The sequence below is a fragment of the Copadichromis virginalis genome, linkage group LG18, assembly GCF_057382275.1.
Source record: "Copadichromis virginalis isolate Kocher_CV1m ecotype Utaka linkage group LG18, C_Virginalis_male_GT1.1, whole genome shotgun sequence".
Lineage (NCBI taxonomy): Eukaryota > Metazoa > Chordata > Actinopteri > Cichliformes > Cichlidae > Copadichromis > Copadichromis virginalis.
This window is the reverse complement of record NC_140635.1, coordinates 11,698,055-11,716,540: the sequence shown is the minus strand read 5'-3', so window position 1 is coordinate 11,716,540 and position 18,486 is coordinate 11,698,055. Positions and strand designations below refer to the sequence as shown.

At 37.8% G+C, this 18,486-nt stretch overlaps 1 protein-coding gene across 1 annotated transcript in view; it reads right to left on the bottom strand.

Annotated features, from left to right (window-relative positions):
* Positions 1–18,486, bottom strand: part of piezo2b (piezo-type mechanosensitive ion channel component 2b) — an 89,445-nt gene that overhangs the window by 45,845 nt on the left and 25,114 nt on the right. The window contains exons 7-12 of the mRNA XM_085438378.1: positions 17,025–17,238; positions 12,130–12,304; positions 7,141–7,254; positions 4,563–4,680; positions 3,368–3,537; positions 597–833 (exon numbers count right to left, since the gene is read on the bottom strand). Of these exons, the coding sequence (XP_085294504.1) occupies positions 597–833; positions 3,368–3,537; positions 4,563–4,680; positions 7,141–7,254; positions 12,130–12,304; positions 17,025–17,238 (1,028 nt within the window). The remainder of the gene's footprint in view (positions 1–596; positions 834–3,367; positions 3,538–4,562; positions 4,681–7,140; positions 7,255–12,129; positions 12,305–17,024; positions 17,239–18,486) is intronic.

Genomic DNA, 18,486 nt, shown 5'->3' with positions numbered 1-18,486 from the left:
AAATAACACAAGAGGATATTCTGTATACTGCATGTAGTAAATCAGACATGAGTTTGTAAACTATACTTGGATTGTCTAAATTTGTCTGCATCAACTCTTTAAATAAACATCATTAGCCATCATTTTTCACCCAGGTGTGAAATACAGTGCAATGCATCTTCACTCTTTAAATTAATAAACACATACGCTCTGCACTACAACAGAAATGTGAGTAATTTAAAAAATACGTTACGGTAATTCCAAGTTTGTGTGTTGCATAAAATCATAAAATCTCATTCCAGACCTAATCAGGTCAAGTACAGTAGCTGGAAACCTGAACGCCTTAGAGTTATTCCAACACATGTCAAAACACTAAAACCTGACCTTCTTCAGGAGCACATTGCATAACTACACTGTCTTATATTATTAACCGAGTAGTGGAGAGACACAATTTGTTAGCGAGATTGTTTCAGAATCTTAAAAAATAAAGCTTGGTGCAGCATATGCAGAGTACATGTTAAATCCCTGCACATATTAAACCATATTACGTGGTCAAGATTGCAGGCTGTCAAGCTAAATGTCAGGTTTAGTTGTTTGGCTAATGTGAACTCCCAAACCTTAGATGAAAGTGAGTGGAATGGGTTTTTCTTCTCAACAAAGAAGCCTTTGACTTTGCTGTAATCCATGTCTGGAAAAGTCCAAATGTACTGCAGAACTATCAGCAGGTTGCCGTAGGCCACCATGAAGGGAGACGACAGCATGGCGTAGCGCCTCCGATCACGGACCATCCACAGCAGGCAGGACCAGATGAGGAAGACGAACGTCAGCCAGCTGACGTATGTGATGCTCCACGCCTGGAGACAAACAAATTGGAGAGAAAAATTTACAACAAATGCTGCAGTCATGAATGACTAAGGAAGGCCAAATATGACTACTGCTCGGAAATAGTGCGTTGGCGCAGAAGCCACACGCACAAACACACATATATACACAAACACAAAGAGAAGCAGATTTCCAGATGATCATCAAACCGTTTTTCACTTCTGACAGAATTAATACAACAATGATTCGTTACTTTGGCTTAATTTTATTTTTAAATATAAATCAGTTTCTACTATTCAGACCCGCAAAGACGACTGAGATCCAAACACAGATGACTAAAAATGTGTACGTTTGTTATAATGCATAACATGACAAAGTAATGAAGCAACAGCATCAATAACTTTTTTAATTTTCAATTTAATGCTCAAACATTTTGGTAAAAATTTTGCAACGATCTTGTCTATGGCTTCCCAAAAATTGAGATTTGCACTGGTGTATCAGCATGTGTCAAGTTTGGAATTACAGATTGTTAACTTACTGTTAAATAACAATAAAAACAGTAACATTTAAATTATTTAACAGGTATTTGAACAAATTTATTGCTAAACTAACTGATTAAAATAAATAACGCAAATTAAAAAAAACAGTAATGGCAACAAAACAAAAAGTATGGTAACTATGCAACTTGAGACTGCTGATGTATTTAGAAGATGGTAACTATGATTTGTTATAAAAGCAGCATTTAGTCCTTTCAGCACTGACATTTTCCCATGAATGGATGAGAAAAAGGTTTTTAAACAATATTCTTCAAAGAAAAGTAGGAAGACTTTTGAATAATTAATTTTTCGTAGTGAAAAACATAATTCAATGATTTCAGGAATTCAGGATTCTGAAGGAATTTATTTACATAGAGATCAAAGACACAATCTGTCTGTGCTACATCACAAATCTTTTTTTTTTTTTTTTTTTTTTTTTCTTGTGTTTCCTTTTTATTATTTATTGGGAGTTGGCAAACAGAGAAATGGTGCATTACCACCAACAACTGGTGTGGACTGAAATACAAAAAAATATCCTCCCAAACAAATGAATCTGTCCTAAAAAACAAAATATGGCTGGATAACTTTCAATTTTCGAGTTCTTGTGAAATAAATCAACCAAGTCCAGTCTCACTTTCATATCTCTGAGCTTTTGAATCAGCGATTCATTTTCAGCATCATATTTCTGACAATGCACTAAAACATTTTCTATGGTTTCATCTTCTCTATTGCAGCCAGATTTTCATATATTTTCATGTTTTTTTTCCTGTTAAAAATAACATGTCTGTCTCCTCTCTCCTGTTCCTTTCTGCGCTTCTCATTTCTCCTGTTTTGCTTTGGATTTTGTAAAACCATCGCCCTTTCCTCTCTTCCTCCCGTTGCTTTTGCCACCTTTCTTCAATTGTCTGCCGTATTCTACTCTACTGTAAACTGATAATCCATCACTGAGCCTTTTCCTTGCTTTGATACTATCCCGCTGTGGTTGGCTGTGTTAGTAGATGCATCTATATAGATTTTGACATAACCGTAATACTGATCAATATATGCCTGTCTGTGAGTTTGGAATTAAACTTTTTGTCCAATAGTGTTGAATCTACTATAGCATCAGGGGACAGTGGTGTAGTAGATTTACCACCACATATCCATGGTGGTATTATTTGGCTAATGCTGATCTTGTCCAGATTACATTCAGCCGCTTTCCGATTGACTGTCCACCCACTCTTCATTTCTCATCACAAATCTTTATCTATAGGCGATATAACAGAAGTGCCAGTGCCAGTTAGGCTAAAATTTGCAAATGTCATCGTGCAAAACACAGCTGTCCGCTTCTCAGGCTCGGTGCGATGGACTGTCACATAGTGGTAACTTTCAGTGTGGTTAGACAAATCAATATTTCTGGTCTCTTTTAGTAAAATCAGGCTGTGCACTCCAGAGCAAAGGACAGATTGTTACCAGCAACGTTTGGAGTTGCGTCAGTGCCTTTGGGAACGCTAACTTGCAGTTCTGTGAAGGCGCCATTAGCTCTGACAAGTACGCTGATATTTTGGAGCAACATATGCTGTCGTGACATGACAACAATTTAACAAACAGTAGCGCTACTTGTATTTCTGTAAAAGAAAAAAAAAAAAAATTACTCCAGGAATGTCTAAACTGAGAACAGATGCTCATTTTTGGTTGCATTCTGCCACACATGCAACCATAGACGCTGCCCAGTAAAGCCACAGTTTCCTACTGCTAGCCAGCCAGTAGTTCCACTGGAGCAGAAAGAGGTTCAGTGCCTTGCTCAAGGGCATTGATGTTGATCGAGCAGGAAGGAGTGTTTTGCAAACGACATTTTTCCACCAGGTTTGTGGGTTTGGGCCTGTTACTCTCTGGATATAAAACTTGAATGTCAAATTAATCTGTTCATATAAACAGCAAGCGCATTTTAAGAGAACAAGTAGGAACGACAAAGTAAGTAAGATGTATATTTTTAAAATTTCATTCATATTATTAAGCAAAACTAAGCACTGACTTTCAACATTGCTCACCATCATGGATATGAGAGCACCGATGTAGCTTTGTTTCATGATGAAGTGGAAGATTTTGACCATCGCACCGACTCCTTTTTTCTTTATTATATTCTCTTCACTCTCGGTCTCCTTCACAGATGACTCCTCCGGGGGCAAACACACTTCATACACACACTCTTCTTTCTTCTCTGTTTGGACAAACAAACAGCTCATTACAACACTTCTACTGTGGAACTGTGTGGATCTATTACTGCACTTCCATAAAGTTGGGGGCAACTGTGAGAGTTTAACTTCACAAAGCACAGAAGACAGATTCTGACTTTCGATTCTTAGTTTGCAAAAAGCTCTAAACACCTCAGATTTTACACATTAAAGTAACTCGGCAGAAACCCAAATAAGACTTTCCCTATCTTTCCTTTTCATGTCCCTTGAAAAGTTTTTTAAGACTTTACAAGTTCCTCAGTACATTAAACAGCCATATTCACAGGCTATTAAGTATCTCACCTCATAACTACTATATTAACTAAAATAAGTGAAGGAAACCTTTAAAACAATTCAGTGAACTCGGCTGCAAATAAGTGAAACATAAAACCAAAATGAAGGCGGGAAGGGTGAAGTAGCAGATGTATTTAACACTTAATGTGAAAGATAATTTACTTTATCTTGAAGCCATCTTTGCTGCTTTTATGTACTGTTAACTGTGCACATTTGAATTCACTGCATAACATGTATCGTCTATTTGTAAAAGTTATGGTGGAAATACACCATACATAAGTTTTTACCATATTTGGTAAAAACTTCATCAAAGGTACTTAATTACTTCCAATCACTTTATGATTATGACAATTTATTCCTCACACAGTTAACTTAAAAAACTTTTAAACCTAAAAAAGTTAATTTAATCAGAAAAAACATTTACTGTTACACTCTATATTTTATTTAGCGTTTGTAACTAAGCATATGAAACTTAATTAAACCCTTACAAACAAATGTGGAATTCAACCACCTTCCTGATTTCTCCTTTTCTATATCTTTGTCACACTGAAACGTTTCACATGATCAAACAAATTTAAATAAAACATGCAGTTTTGAATAGAGGTGTTTATGATTAATATCAAAATGACAATTTTGAATGTTTTATGTGGTAGCAGCACTATTTTACAGATTCACTGCAGACTAGAAATGTTCATAATAGAATGAATAAACAGCTCACCTGTGCCATCACTGGGCTGGTCCATTTTGTACTGAGGGGTTGAGTACAAGTCCCGACAGACTGGTCCATTCTCAGTCACGGCAAACTCAAAGGAGGTCCCGTTTGAAGTGGGCACAGCCTGCAGATCATTTTTAAATAAATAACAAATAAACTTCAGTAGATGCCGAACTTTTTTTTTTTGTTATGAGCTCACACAACAGTTTAGCATGCCTCACAAAGGCAAAGAGGAGTAACTAATGTTGTTTGATACTGGACACTGTTTTTTTCCACAGGAAACTTTAGCCATTTAGTTACCACACTTTGGCTTTGTTGGGCAATAGAGGCACGATTTCTACTTTTCACACTGCATGGTTTTTGAAGTCGATACAACCCCTTTTCTAAAAAAAAAAAATGTAATGAAATGAAATCAAATTAAAATTACTTTGATCGAGGGCTTTCATATTTTTTCAATGGATGATTATCCTCATCAAAATATATGAATAACATCCATATTATATTTGTATCTGTAGAATGTCAAATTTGATGTGATATACATTAAAATCCATTTATTTTTATTTGTTAAACTTCATTAACTCAATTTTTGTTAGCTATACATTGTTTAAATAAGCTGTTGCCGCACTAAAGTAGTTATCAAGAGAAAATAGAGCTGTGATAACCTAGAAGGTGTGCTGGTGGTGGATAGGTGACAGCATTCTCACATTGTGATGTCATTAGTTTGATCTCTACTCATTTGTAGTTTTTGAAATACAATGTGGGCTGTAGGCCTTTTATTAAAATTAAAAAACAAACAAACAAAAAAATTCCCATCCGACAATCACAGATCTGCCTGAAAAAGGTTTCATGGGAAAGAAAAACTTCTTAAATAGAATTAGGCAAAAATTTCAGGTGCCTACTGTTAAGTTTAAAATGTTATTATGTCCTCTGTATATGAGAAGCTAGAAACAAAACATCAGTCCTCTATCTGAGAAATTGTGCTTTCTACAGACAGGCCTGTAAATTCTTTAAAAAATAGCCAAATGCACGTATGTACTAGTGTAATAATTTCCCCTCATAATGCTAGCTGTAAGTTTTTCCTGTGCAGAAACAATGTCTAAAAAAATCACTACCTAAAACAATGTGAGGCCTCAGCAGACTGACAATGCTGTAAGTTGAGAGTTTGGTGCAAAATGACTTTTCTGTGCTCCTGCAAACAATGTTTCTCTTGCTCAAATGTTGCACATAAAGAAGTCATTTTTGTACTAAGACGTCTTCAACCTTGAACAGATTTAGACCAATACTGATACTAATATAACAAAACAAACCACGCAACATAAAACATTTGTTATTTATAATTGTTAATGTACTCGCTTGCACTCTGACTTTCAAAATTTAATTCATGTTCCACTGTTATAAATGCTGAAAGATTTGAGAGATGTTTATTCAATGTTGATATGAACAGGAGGACAGTTCAAAGTGGAGGCAATAGTACCCTCAATCTAAATTTTAACCAATGGGTGTTCAAGAGAGTCTAAAAATAAGAACCAAACCTTTAAATATCATCAATATTCATCAGATATAATTCCTGTGACTTTTGTATTGTAAAAGCTGTACAGGTACTCCCTCTTCCAACATTTCCAACTAAGAAATACTTGCACAGCTTTTCAACTGAGAAGATAAAGGTAGATCAGGTTACCAACATATGTATATATAATGTTTACTTAAGCCCTCGATTAACAGAACCAATCAGGATGTAAAAATTATAGGAACCCCGTTCAATGAGGATGCAGTGTGAAAAGCACTTTGCAGCGATTTCCTTTCTTGCAGCAAGACTAAAAGGGGTGAAAATGCACAGATTTAAGACACATCCAGAACAACCCGCACCTCTGTTGTACTGATTCCATCCTGGGTGGAGAGGAGCTAAGAGGAGAAAAAGAGCATACAAGGCAAGGTGTGTTATCGATGAGTTGCTGAAGTCAAAGGCCTCCGTGTTCTTTATAGTGGTTGATAAGCAAGAACAAAGCCGAGTGCTGCTAATCTGTAAATCGAGACCATCACTCATCTGCGTCTGCACACCCTGAAAGCTTTTAAACCTCAGGAGGTCAACGGTGGAGACAGCGTACGGGCCTTGATGTAGGAACAAGGTCACAATAAGCGTGCGTGTGCAAGAGAGGCAAAGTGTCTTGGTCTGAAATCTTTCCAGGGATGAGTCGATTATCATGAAGATGAAGCAAATGGAAGTTTAAGGAAACAATCAACAGCTGCAGCTTGACGTTAGAGTTTAATAGAGTTGTTTTTATTGTTATTTGAAACTTTAATATTACTGATTTGTTCCATTCTGCTTTATTAAGACTGCCTGTTATTGTTGAATCGTAAAACTGAATCAAAGTGTTTCAGGACAACATTTGTTATCAGTTCTGACAACGTTAAAAAGAAACAAGTGTTTTTTTCTCGCTTACAAAGTTAAAAAAATATTATTATTTTTTCTCTGTTTCTGAACCTTTATCCGGTTTGTTTTAAAAGGACGGCATCGTAGAAAAATAATGATAATAATCAATACTTTGAGTGGCTTGTGTCCGCGTGTGTCTTAACCCTGACGTACGTTTTTCTCGTCTGTGCCCTGGCGTGATCCCCACCACAGCAGCCGCTTCCTGTTGGCTGAGATAAATGATTTGCCCAGCTCCTCCTCCTCGCACACATCATCGTCCTTGTCATCCTGAAAAAACACAGATAGAGAAGTTTCGTGTTTGATGTGAATCTTTCCGCTGTTGTGCAACGGAGATGATACTCTCAAGAGTTATGGTTTCAATCTGCTTCTAGAAAACACTGTTTTACGGTCTGTGAGGGAAGAAACTGAGGAGGACTTGGATGAACCGAGTTAGCGTCCCTGACGAGAGTGTCACCACGAAGTAAAAATGCACAAGAAGTTATTTAAAGAGGAGCTGTTAAGCTCATTTTCAGCACCTACCATGAACACTAAAGACAAAAATCAATTGCATTTTTGTAATAAATCAATAATAAAGAAGGTAAGACTATTGTACAGTCTATATTTTTTTGTCTGGACTTGATTTTGTCTTGCACAGCTGATTATTTCTCCACTCATCATTTACTGCATCACGAGGAAGCAGTACTGCGTGATGTTCATTTATATATTACCAGTTACTTTATTCAGTTAGTTTGCAGTATACAAGTTTAAGGAGCTACATTTTGTTACTGAAACATTTTAAATTGTTATATTTATGTAACAACATTCATTCTTGCACTTGACTTTTTAATTCTGAAAACGTTTCATGCATTTCTTTCTATTATCTCTCTGTAGGTGTTGATGCATTGGGGTTTTGTAAGCAGGTCTAGAAAGTGAGATCCAAGTTTATTAAGACTGCTGGTAAAATAAGAGACTTAATTGTCTGTGCGGATTCTCAGTCATCCAGGTTAGTCTTAAATGATGAAAAAAAAGGCAACTGCACTTTTTAAATTGTTTTTGAAGCGTTTTAATCTTATCCAAAAGGACTCATTAGTTCTAAAGCAACTGGCAGAGTCTTAGGTAAGACACGCCTAGCCCACTAGGCTAGGAGGGCTGTCCCCTCTGGAGGTGGTCCTAAAGGTCCTTAGCCCACTACTGATCAGGCGAGTCATCACGTGACTTTGTGTTTATGGTGTTGGACTTCTGTTTAAGTTTTTTTATGTAGCAGATATTTACTGGCTGGCTTCTTTATGATAATAGTCCCAGTCTTAGTTTATTCTACCTTTGAAATGTAGTTTTTGTTTGTAGTTAGGATCATAGATTATATTTAATTCCTTGAGTTTCAGTTTATCCCTGTCATGTTAATCCCTTATTTTGGTAGCCATTTTTCTTTCTTTGTTTCTTCTTAGCTTAACTGGTTTTACATGTGTCTAGTTCTCAAGGTGTCTCTAATTTCTAATTACCTCTTTTGTGTATTTCATCATGTTCTTTTTCTGTTTACTTCATCCTTGTGTGTTTTTGCTTATTGTCCTGTGTGCTTTTGGCTTTAGCTGTTTGAATTTTGACACTATTTGCTTTTGACCTTAATAAATGGCTTGTTTTGTTATTTTTTAAGTTTAGAAGTCTTGCATCTGGGTCCTTTCCTGCTCCCCGGAACAAGCTGTTTTAGCTTCTCTCATTTTAACACAACTTTCTTCTGATTGGCTGCCCCTCAGAAAACAATGTGTATTGAACTTTGTGTCTGACATCATACAGATCTTAAAGATATTTTTTTTAAGTGTGAAACCTTATAAATTCATCTGAAGCAGATTCCTTATGTCTCACTTCTTTGGATCATTACTCTGCTTTCAGAATTTGATGAACTGCTGCTGAATAAACACAGATGACAAACTATAAATCAACCTGTAAAGTGATTTATAATCCGCCTTATTTTTCTGGCAAACATGAAGTCCATCATAATCTGGCATCTCCACCATCGAACAAACCTGTCCGCTGCTGATTTAAGCCACAATCATTTTTTTATTATCTAAAGTGTAAGAGTGGGTGAAAACACACAGACCCACGCACGCGTACACGTAAACACACACACACAAACCGCTCTATGAAGCGATCAATAATGCATACAGCCCCACCAGTTTACAGGCTGGTATTGATCTCTCTATAAAAACACTCATCTATAACTCCATTACAGGACAACGGAGCTGAGCTCGAGCTCTGAGGTTAAGGAAGGCAGGATGAATTCAGGAGGGGCGGTCTTCTTGAATATGATTGCACAACATTTCACTCAGGACTTTAGTTTCAACTCAGTGGTGGGAGCAGAGCAAAAATACAGTCAGGGTCAGTTCACCAAAACTGTTAAAATAAAATACTCCGTCAGTGAAGTGTGGGTTTTTCCTTCCTTCCTTTCCTTTTTTCCTTCCATATCTGTGATTTGTCTCCCCACTAGTACAGTGGATAGTACAGTGGCAGTGAAACTCACAACGCAATCAAAGATTACACTTAAAAACAAATCTGTGACACCTAAGTGCTGGGTGCATTTGATACTTTTGTGTTTTAAAGAGCTGCTTATTGTGGCCAGACGTTAGAAACAAAATTGTAAAATATTATTAGCAATAAAAACCCAAAGCAATCATTTAAAATATACTAAATAATTTCACAGAGGTGAGGAATAAACTTGATAAAGAGAAAAAGTGTGAAATTACAGACTCTATAGAAAAGATTTTAACACTGATCTTTCATTCATTCAACATTTTTGGAGCAGTGGATTCTGTTATTATGTAAGAGCTGCATTTTTCTCTTGTACAGAGCTCTGTAAAACAGGAACGTAGCGCCAAAACCGGTCCTCCCTTTATGCTTTGTCAAAATTAGACCAGCAGTGTCTCAGATAACACCTAAGCTGTGTACAGATTCCACCAGTGATCGATTGCCCTGAAATCTTCCATCAGTACGGTTTCTCTGATCACAAGGCCACCTGGTTGCCCATTTAATTCAATCTGGATCTATTTCAGTTCACTGTCTGGAATTTACTGTGGAGCTGTCATGGAGGCTGTGTGTACTGCATTCAAACCGTGTCTCTGACACCCACCCAGTTTTTGCATCTGCTTTTAATCCAGAATCCACACTTTCCAAAGGAGGAGCTAATTTAAATTGGGCAGCATAAATATGCACATGCTGTTTGTCCACCAAGGTTTCTTCTCTACACTGTTATTGTTCAGTTAGATATAATTTATTAGGTCTAACTTTGTGTTAATAGTCACAGATTTATGAGTTTGTGTGAAGTTGCTAGAAGTCAAGAATTGTATGAACTGAGTTCATACATCAAGCTTTGCGTGATATTGGATTGATTGGACAGAGTGAAATCAGGCAGTCATAGCTAAATGTCATCAGGCGTTTTTAAAAAGTAACCTTTCTATTGAGCTGGTCTCTGTAACCCAGTGTATTTCTCTCGCTGTGTTTACTCAAAAGCAGTCACATCTGAGAAAAGTTCATTGCTGAATCCTTCAGAACCAAATCTTTTGCAAATTAACCTAATCCATGCAACATTATACCTAATAACTGTCACCGGCTTTCAAACTGAGGTGGTTGGAAATTGGGTTCTTTTTATGTTTTTTGTTTTTTTTAGTTTATCCCTCATAACTTCAAATACAGGAACTAGTCAGTCGAAATTGTCAGGGAGCTTGAAAAACACATTTACGCTCTGATAAAGCAAAAAAAAAAAAAAAATCAACAAATTTAAAGTGTCACAATGTAAAGCCAAAATGCATAATTTTTCTTTTGTCAAAAATGAGAAATTAAAAACAAATTTTCTTGTATAACCAAATTTGTGCTCCAGTTGTTGAAATGCCCTTGTGAGCTAGTAGGTAAAAATGAAAAAGTAATTTAAAAAAAAATTGTGATTTCCAGACACAGAGGAAACAGAAGAAAGAACCCACAGTGCCCCTTTAAACATTAAGGAAAGTTCAAGTTTTAACACTGACCCTCCCATATCCCATGTGTATTTGTGTATAGTGGTAATGTGATGATACAATTCTTGAAAAAGTAATTTTTGGCTGCAGATGTCTTTTATTTGATTAGTACAGAAATCTCATCTAACTTTCATGTACTGTGATTGTTATTTCACATAAAATCACACTGATGATGGCTTTTTGGTGAAATAATGATTTTTTTCGATATTGTCCACCAGTTTAATTCGAGTACTGCAGAGCAACAGCAACAAACTGACCCAAATTAGCAGGTCAAAAGTGAGCATACCAAAACAGGGAGTGAGTCATCTATTAACCAAAAAAATCTCAGTATGAGGATCTCTTTGACACACGTGTCTCCTTAAACCCCACAGCAATTCAGATCAATGAGATGTAGCTGAAAAAAATCGATCTGCAGGTAGTAGGATTTGATGTAGGGTTTACTCAGAGAGGGGCAGCTTTATCACAAACACCCTGCCATATAAACCTAAAATCTGTTTATTATTGATCGCCAAATTCTGCCCCAAACATGTGCTAATGAAGTTACTGTTACTGTACAAGTGAGTAAACGCACAGGTAGCTCATATTGTTCTGCAAAGCTAAGATTCAAAACTGAACATCTGTCTCAGTTCCATTAAAAGCTGTTTGAAATATTTATGTAACAGATCCAACGCTACAGAAACAGGAAAAGGATCAAACTCTGTGAAAGCTGAGTTGTGATGTTGCAGAGTTCTGTGTGTGCACAGTCTTGAGAAACGACATGCAGCAGCTTCTATGTTCCCTGAAATTTTTTTTCATGCATGAATCTCTGTATATGAACGTGACTAAAACCTAAACTCAGCTCTGTCTGTAACAGCAGATATGCTGTCTTGGCGATTTGGATTATTATATTAAACTCATACAAATGTACATGTCATACAGGCAGTGTGATTTAGTAAATCCTGCAGTACAGTTTCAAGAACAGAAGACTGATGGAGACTGTTACTAAATCTGATCCACAACATCTAAATTTAGCCAGATCATAAATACAATTGTGGAGCTGCTTTCAAATCAAAAACACCCGATATAAATGAAAATCAATAAATTATTGATGTGCTTTACAAAACATGTCACAACGTTTTGACTAAAAAAAAAAAAGGCGTGTGTGCGCTCTCTCTGTCCTCACCATCAGCTGGTCGATGGGCTCCTGCAGCCAGAGGCGGATGAGAGTAGCCAGGGTGTAATAGAGGATCAGCAGCATGATGGGACTGACAAAGTGGTACCACTTACGCCGCGGGTGCACAGTGAGCTTCCACGTGCAGGAGCAGTTGCTCTGGACAATGGGGGAGATGCCAAACACACTGAGAAGAGACAGAAAGGTTTATGAGGATGGAAAAAAGGGTTTTTAAGCAGTAAAAACAGCAGACAAATAAGATTTTATAATGCTTTTTTGTCTCCTAATGTTTTACTTTGTAAATTTCTTTAGTTTATACATGAAAAGAAACATTTTACTAAACAAATTCAAATCAAACAGTATACTGGCTTCCTTTAGTCGTATCCTGGAGAGCAAAAATGTACGAAAGGTCTTAACAGCTTAAATCTTCTGATGACTGCACAGAACACATGAGAGAGACTATGTAACTCATCGGGCTTCACCTGGAGATTTCCCGCAAGGTGTGGGAATGTGTTGCTGGGGAGACGGATGTCTGGACTGTTTTGCTCAGATGCTCCGAGTAAATCCAGTTCAGTTCAGTGTTGAGAGTTTAATGATTTAAAGGAACAGTATTTAGGTAAATCTAATTGGAGGCTTGGTAATTATGGAGAATGGCAGTACAGAAAGAAATTTAAAATAAATGGTGCCATGTGATCGCAGCAGAGCATTTCGCTCTGTGCAGGCTTACTTATGGCAGGGCCTTCATCTACTGTCTGACTACTGTCAAAACTGCTCTCAGTTTGAGTCAGGGAGACAGACGCAAGCTAAAAACTTGAAAGCTTGTTCTTAGAGCTGGATCAGTCGACCCTGAAACAGCCCTTAGTTATGCTGCCATAGACTGGGGCTGTTGGGGGACTTGTAAAATGATGCACCGAGCTCTTCTCCTCTATGCTCTCTTTCTCTCTGTGACTCTCAGTGCATTTATTTCCCTCTACTGCTTGTTATTAACCTGCGTCCAAGCCCTTCCATAGGTAGTGATTTATCCTGTTTGTTGATCATCCTGATCCTGTTCATTGCCTTTTCTGTCATCTGTTTCCCCTCAACCCCCAACTTGCTGCGGCAGAGGGCTCCCTTCCTGAGCCTGTTGCTGCCTGTTGTTTTTTCTCTCCTCACAGTCACTTTAAGTTGCTCACAGGGGATTTCTGGATTGTTGGGGTTTCTATAACACTGCAAGTTATTTATGGTTTATGCAAGTTTTTTTGTGATTTGACACTACATAAACAATGATGATCAAACTAGCTTATGGTGATCTCACAGAAGGCAAATATTGCTCCTCACTTCAGGTATACAGGTTTCACTATGAGCACGGAAGCCAAACGCACACACTGTCCAAACATTTTGATGAAAAGCAGCCAATCAGAAGAAAGTGGGATTAAGGGAGAGGAGTTAAAGGAGTTTGTTTCTGACAGTGGATGAAGTGGCCACTGTAACATCATCATAAATCCACTTTAATAAAACCAGTGTTACAGTTTCTTCCAGTCGACTTCTGTAATGAACTTTAAAAAACTAAATATACTTTCTGATTTTGGTAGCAACTCTCTTCTAGTGGTCATTTTGGCAAGAAACTCTCTAACCCTGGATTCTGTACAATGCAGCCAGGCTAAAAATGTGTTCATAAAACAAAGGATGTCATATGTTTCACTCCTTTTCCTTCTGAGCAGAATAAAGGTCATCTACTCAGGAACTGCACTGACGTATTCCAGTGACAAACACTCAGATTTAGAAGCCTCCAGAGTCTTGTCTTTCATGCCATGTCGAGGAGCGAACGACCCCCAGAATCCAGCACATTTCCTGAACAGTTTCTTGTTACAACTGGGGAAGGCCGGTTAGTCACATGACAGGGGACTTCCACTTTAAGGCGGTGAGGCAGGAAGTGAAGTGGAAGCCAGGACTCTCAACAGTCTCACTCAGCACCAGGTCCACAGCAAGGCCGAGTCATTGTCAGCAGGGACAATTAGGACAGGCACTGAGGTGGCCTATTGTCAAATCGAGGCTACACGTATATATGGGCCAATAGTTTCCCTCTGACAACCTGAAGTGCGAACTAAACAGGCCAGAGCAGAGGAGATCATGCCTCAGTTTTTACACAGCAGCAGACAGAAATACTTCAGTGATGTGGAAAGTCAACATGAACGTGTGAGTAGACGGCAAATGATGAAACAGACAGTCTGTTTGTGAAATAAGAATCGGAAAAGTGACAACCTTTCCAAATGCTGGCCCTCAGACAGACAAATTAGGTCCTTCTTTATTTCCAAAATGAGAAGACCACAGTTTGGGAACCCTCCCCCCATAAAACACTAACTAAATATAAAATAGGGGATTTATAAAGTAAAGAGTGCTTTTTTATGCTTTGTACATAGGGCATCGAGTTCTCCACAGTTTTATGCCAATCACCCTTAAAATGTGTGTCTAATTTTGGCCTTCACAACATTACTTCCTCAGTGACGTGTTAACGGCAGTGATTCTTTTCCTTTTATGTCTCATTTAAAAGATTTCTGGAGGCGAGAGCCTACACTCACCTTTGAGTATTTTACTTTCCAATATCCAGCATTTAATTAAGTATTTCAGGGGACCAATAACAACAAGTATTCTCTTAAATTTAAGGATTTTTAGACAACCTAAGAAGTAAAGGTAAACTAAAGCATAGTAGAGGGATGTGATGACCCCTCAAATTTATCACACACTCAGACTGCGCGGTCACTAAAGCTGGACGATTTAAAGAGATTACCCTGTGTAGATGGTGTGAGGGTGAGCGGTTCATTCATTCTAATGACTTTGTTTCCTAATGAAAAACCTGTCAGTGGGACACTGTAATCGCTTCCTTATCTGCCATCTGAGGCCGGAGCGGGACGGAGAGGACACGGGCTTTATCGAGGCAGTTTCAGCTATACATAGCTGTAACAGCAGCACAGCTTTCAAATGAGAAAGTCTGAGATCAATAAAACACAGCAACACCAAGGGCACTGAGATATCAGCTACACAGAGACAGCTGCAGTGCTACTGGTGAGACACCGCATCATTACTATAAGTTAAAGGACCTGCTGTGCAGCAGTGGGCGTACATCAACTTTAGAGAGCTTTTCTAGTTTACATTCAAAGCCATTTTTTAATTGATCTTTCTGAGTTACTAGTGAATTTAAGCATCATATTTGCATTGTTTTAGTTTTAGTTTAGTGTGATAAATTACCTTTACTGTGGCTGCTGGACTCCAATTGTTTTTATCTTTAATACAAAATTAATGTTGTACATAATTCTCTAATCATCATTCATCAAAATTAAACCAAAGATTAGTTTGAAATATTTCTCTTCATGTGTATTAAATAAGAAAGCTTTTAAATCAAACTGTAAAATCATTCACTTTTTTTGATATTCCAGTTTTTTTTTTGAGCTGCACTACTCCACTAAAATGATATTGGCATCCATTCATCCACCCTCGCTTCTCGAGGTCCAGTTAGCATTCTAAGGCGTAGTCACCTCCTCCAGCTCTTCTGAGAGGATGTTGGTGTATTTCAAAGCCATCTGAGAAAGATTATCTCTCCCACATGTCCCGGATCTGTCCAGGGGCCTCCTCCCGGTTGTACATGTCCAAAACATCTCACTGAGGAGGTATCCAGGATGCATCCTAATCAGATGGCTCAACCATCTCAGATTGATTGGTTCAGCATCTGCACCGGTTCATCTGTCAATCTTTCTTTCTCCGTTCCAAGACCCAGAGATACTTAAACTCCTCCACTTTGAGCCTAACTTCACCCCCAACTCCAATGTCCGTGATAAGTGAACAGAAGCAGGGAATGTCTTCGTTAGCCAAATTAAACAATTAAAATCAGATGACTGATTAAAACCAGTGAAGAAAACAAAGTCAAATTAATAGCAGAAGTCGATAGAGGACATGTTTAGAGAGAATTATAGCAGATATTTTAAAAGTCTACATTTGTTATTAAATAAACAGCATCATTCTCATCCCAAGCTGTCAGAATAGAAACAATGAGCTGACAGACTGCCTGCTATGAAGTCAGCTCACTGAACAACTGTGACTAACATATATTGGCAAGACGTTCAACAGTGTGGCTTTAGTCCAACCACAGCGCTTCACCGCAGCAGCCACAGACAGCTGATTGCCTCCTTTTTCATGCATAATAAAACAGCACTGGTTGTAGTGAAGAGCTTAAAAGCTCTGCATTTGACACTGATGTGCTATGAGTAGGAGTCTGATGAAGCTACCCTCCAGCTAAGTTTTTCTTTTCATTGCTTTCTAGGTTGAAACAACAGTAAATATTTGTTGTTTAAACAAACTTGCCTCGGGCACAATAAATCTCGTTGAGTCGAAGGAGCTCTGGCTCCTGAGCCCTGTCAACATGTCATTTATATTCACATGATAAAAGAGCGTTAGTATCAGATTGTGATGTTTTTAACTATGGAAATACATTTCAGCAATTCATCAAAATGACAGGAGAGAGACAAATTGTAATGCCACAGTTTGACTTTCACTGTGTCGTTGGGACAACAGTTTGTGTTTGTTCCTGAGTTGGTTTCCTTTCCTTTTGTGTGCCGAGTGAAAGTCAAGTGCACCGACCAAGTTTAACCCTCTGAGGTCTGATTACTCTGCTTTCGCTAACCTATCTGAGAATAAAAAAAGACTTTTTAAAAAGTTTTTAAAGCCTGTTGGTTTTTGTTGATTTTTTGAGAATGACAAATACAAACAACATAGAGTTAGCATATTATTTGTAATGATCCGCGATCCGTTTTGCCCAACAGAGTTAAATTGTGGAAAATAATAAAACAATAATAATATAAAGTCTTGTTTGTCTGATGTAAAGCCAAACATTTAAAGCAGTATAATGTCTGAATTCTGAGCTTCACATTTCTGACCTGATGTAGCCGTCATTGGTCAAGACGGACTCCTGAAAGAACTGGAACTGGTAGAGGTAGAGGACGATCAGATGTCCGGCGCTGAAGATGGCCATCAGAACACACATGCAGCTGAACATCAGCGTGCTCAAGGTCCGGCGCAGGGACCACCAGGTGCACAGGAAGAGGAAGGTGAAGAAGTAAACAGCTGAGGTCAGCGAGGGCAGCGTGATTCCTGCAAACATAAAACCAGTGAAAACCAGTCAGACATCTGCCAGAGTGGTATATAAATACAAGCCTTTTCTTAACCCATATGGAGCCTCAGATTGTGTTCCCGTAATTTTATAATGTTTTAATATGTTGAATGTGGCAAAACTTTCACATCATTAATGCTGTTAAATATTGACTGAGAAATAATTCCAAATATGGTTTAACATAGTTATTCATGCAGTTTTACGTCTTGGCTGTCAAACTACAGTTCAAATACACTTTATATTATATACTGTCACCAGATAAATCTGAATAGTGATAAAGTGCAGTGCAGTGGCTAGCATTGTTGGCAAGAAGGTTCTTGGTTTGAGCCTCAGCTGGGGCCTTTGTGTGTGGAGTTTGGATATCCTCCCTGTACACGTGTGGGCTTCCTCCAACTTCCTCTCACAGTCCAGAGACATGTATGTCAGGTTAACTAGTGATTTTAAATTAGGCATGACTGAGCAGTAGTTAAAGTGGTCTAGAGTCGCAATATTTCTTTTATATGAGAATTAATGAATCATTTATTCAGTGTTTTCTTTTCTCTAAAGTCTTGAATGAAGGTGAGGGGTTTTTCTGCCTTGTTTTTTCAGGGATTATGAGATTTTAAATCTAAATTCCTCTAAATTCCTTGCACCACACTTGTTTTCGTTATCACAACGTCATAGCTATGTAGTTACTGTTTTAAAAACACTTTATTCAAGGTGAGTTCAACAACACATGGGAAACTGTGGAAAAACAGGTTTTATGAGCACCGGTCTGAAATTAAAGCCAGCAGACTCACGCTAAATACACGTTGCTAATACGATGACTGGAAGTAGGTCATTTCTTTCTTTCTTTCTCATTAAGATATTTTTCAGCACCTACCCCTCATACTTCAACAGAACAAAAAAAATAATTATAAATCATCATTGAAAATCTGTTTTCAGTATATTAGGACAGATTAAGAACCCCCCCCCCCTCCCCCCCCTTTCCTGGCAATCCTCAATCACTGTAAACATAACTACTTAAGATTAAATCAGAGTATATGCGCTGGGAGATCTTATGCTACTTATAGAAAAAAACTGACTCCCTCTGATATATCTCATAAGGTTTTCTTCACAGCTTGGGAACTGCATCTCCTCCACAAAAAAGACTGGTGTTTACAGTCAAAATCATTAAAAAAATCAGAGTAGAATTTTCTGATTGTCACAAATCCCCCCATTTAAATGTCTATAAAGCGGCCCTGATTAAA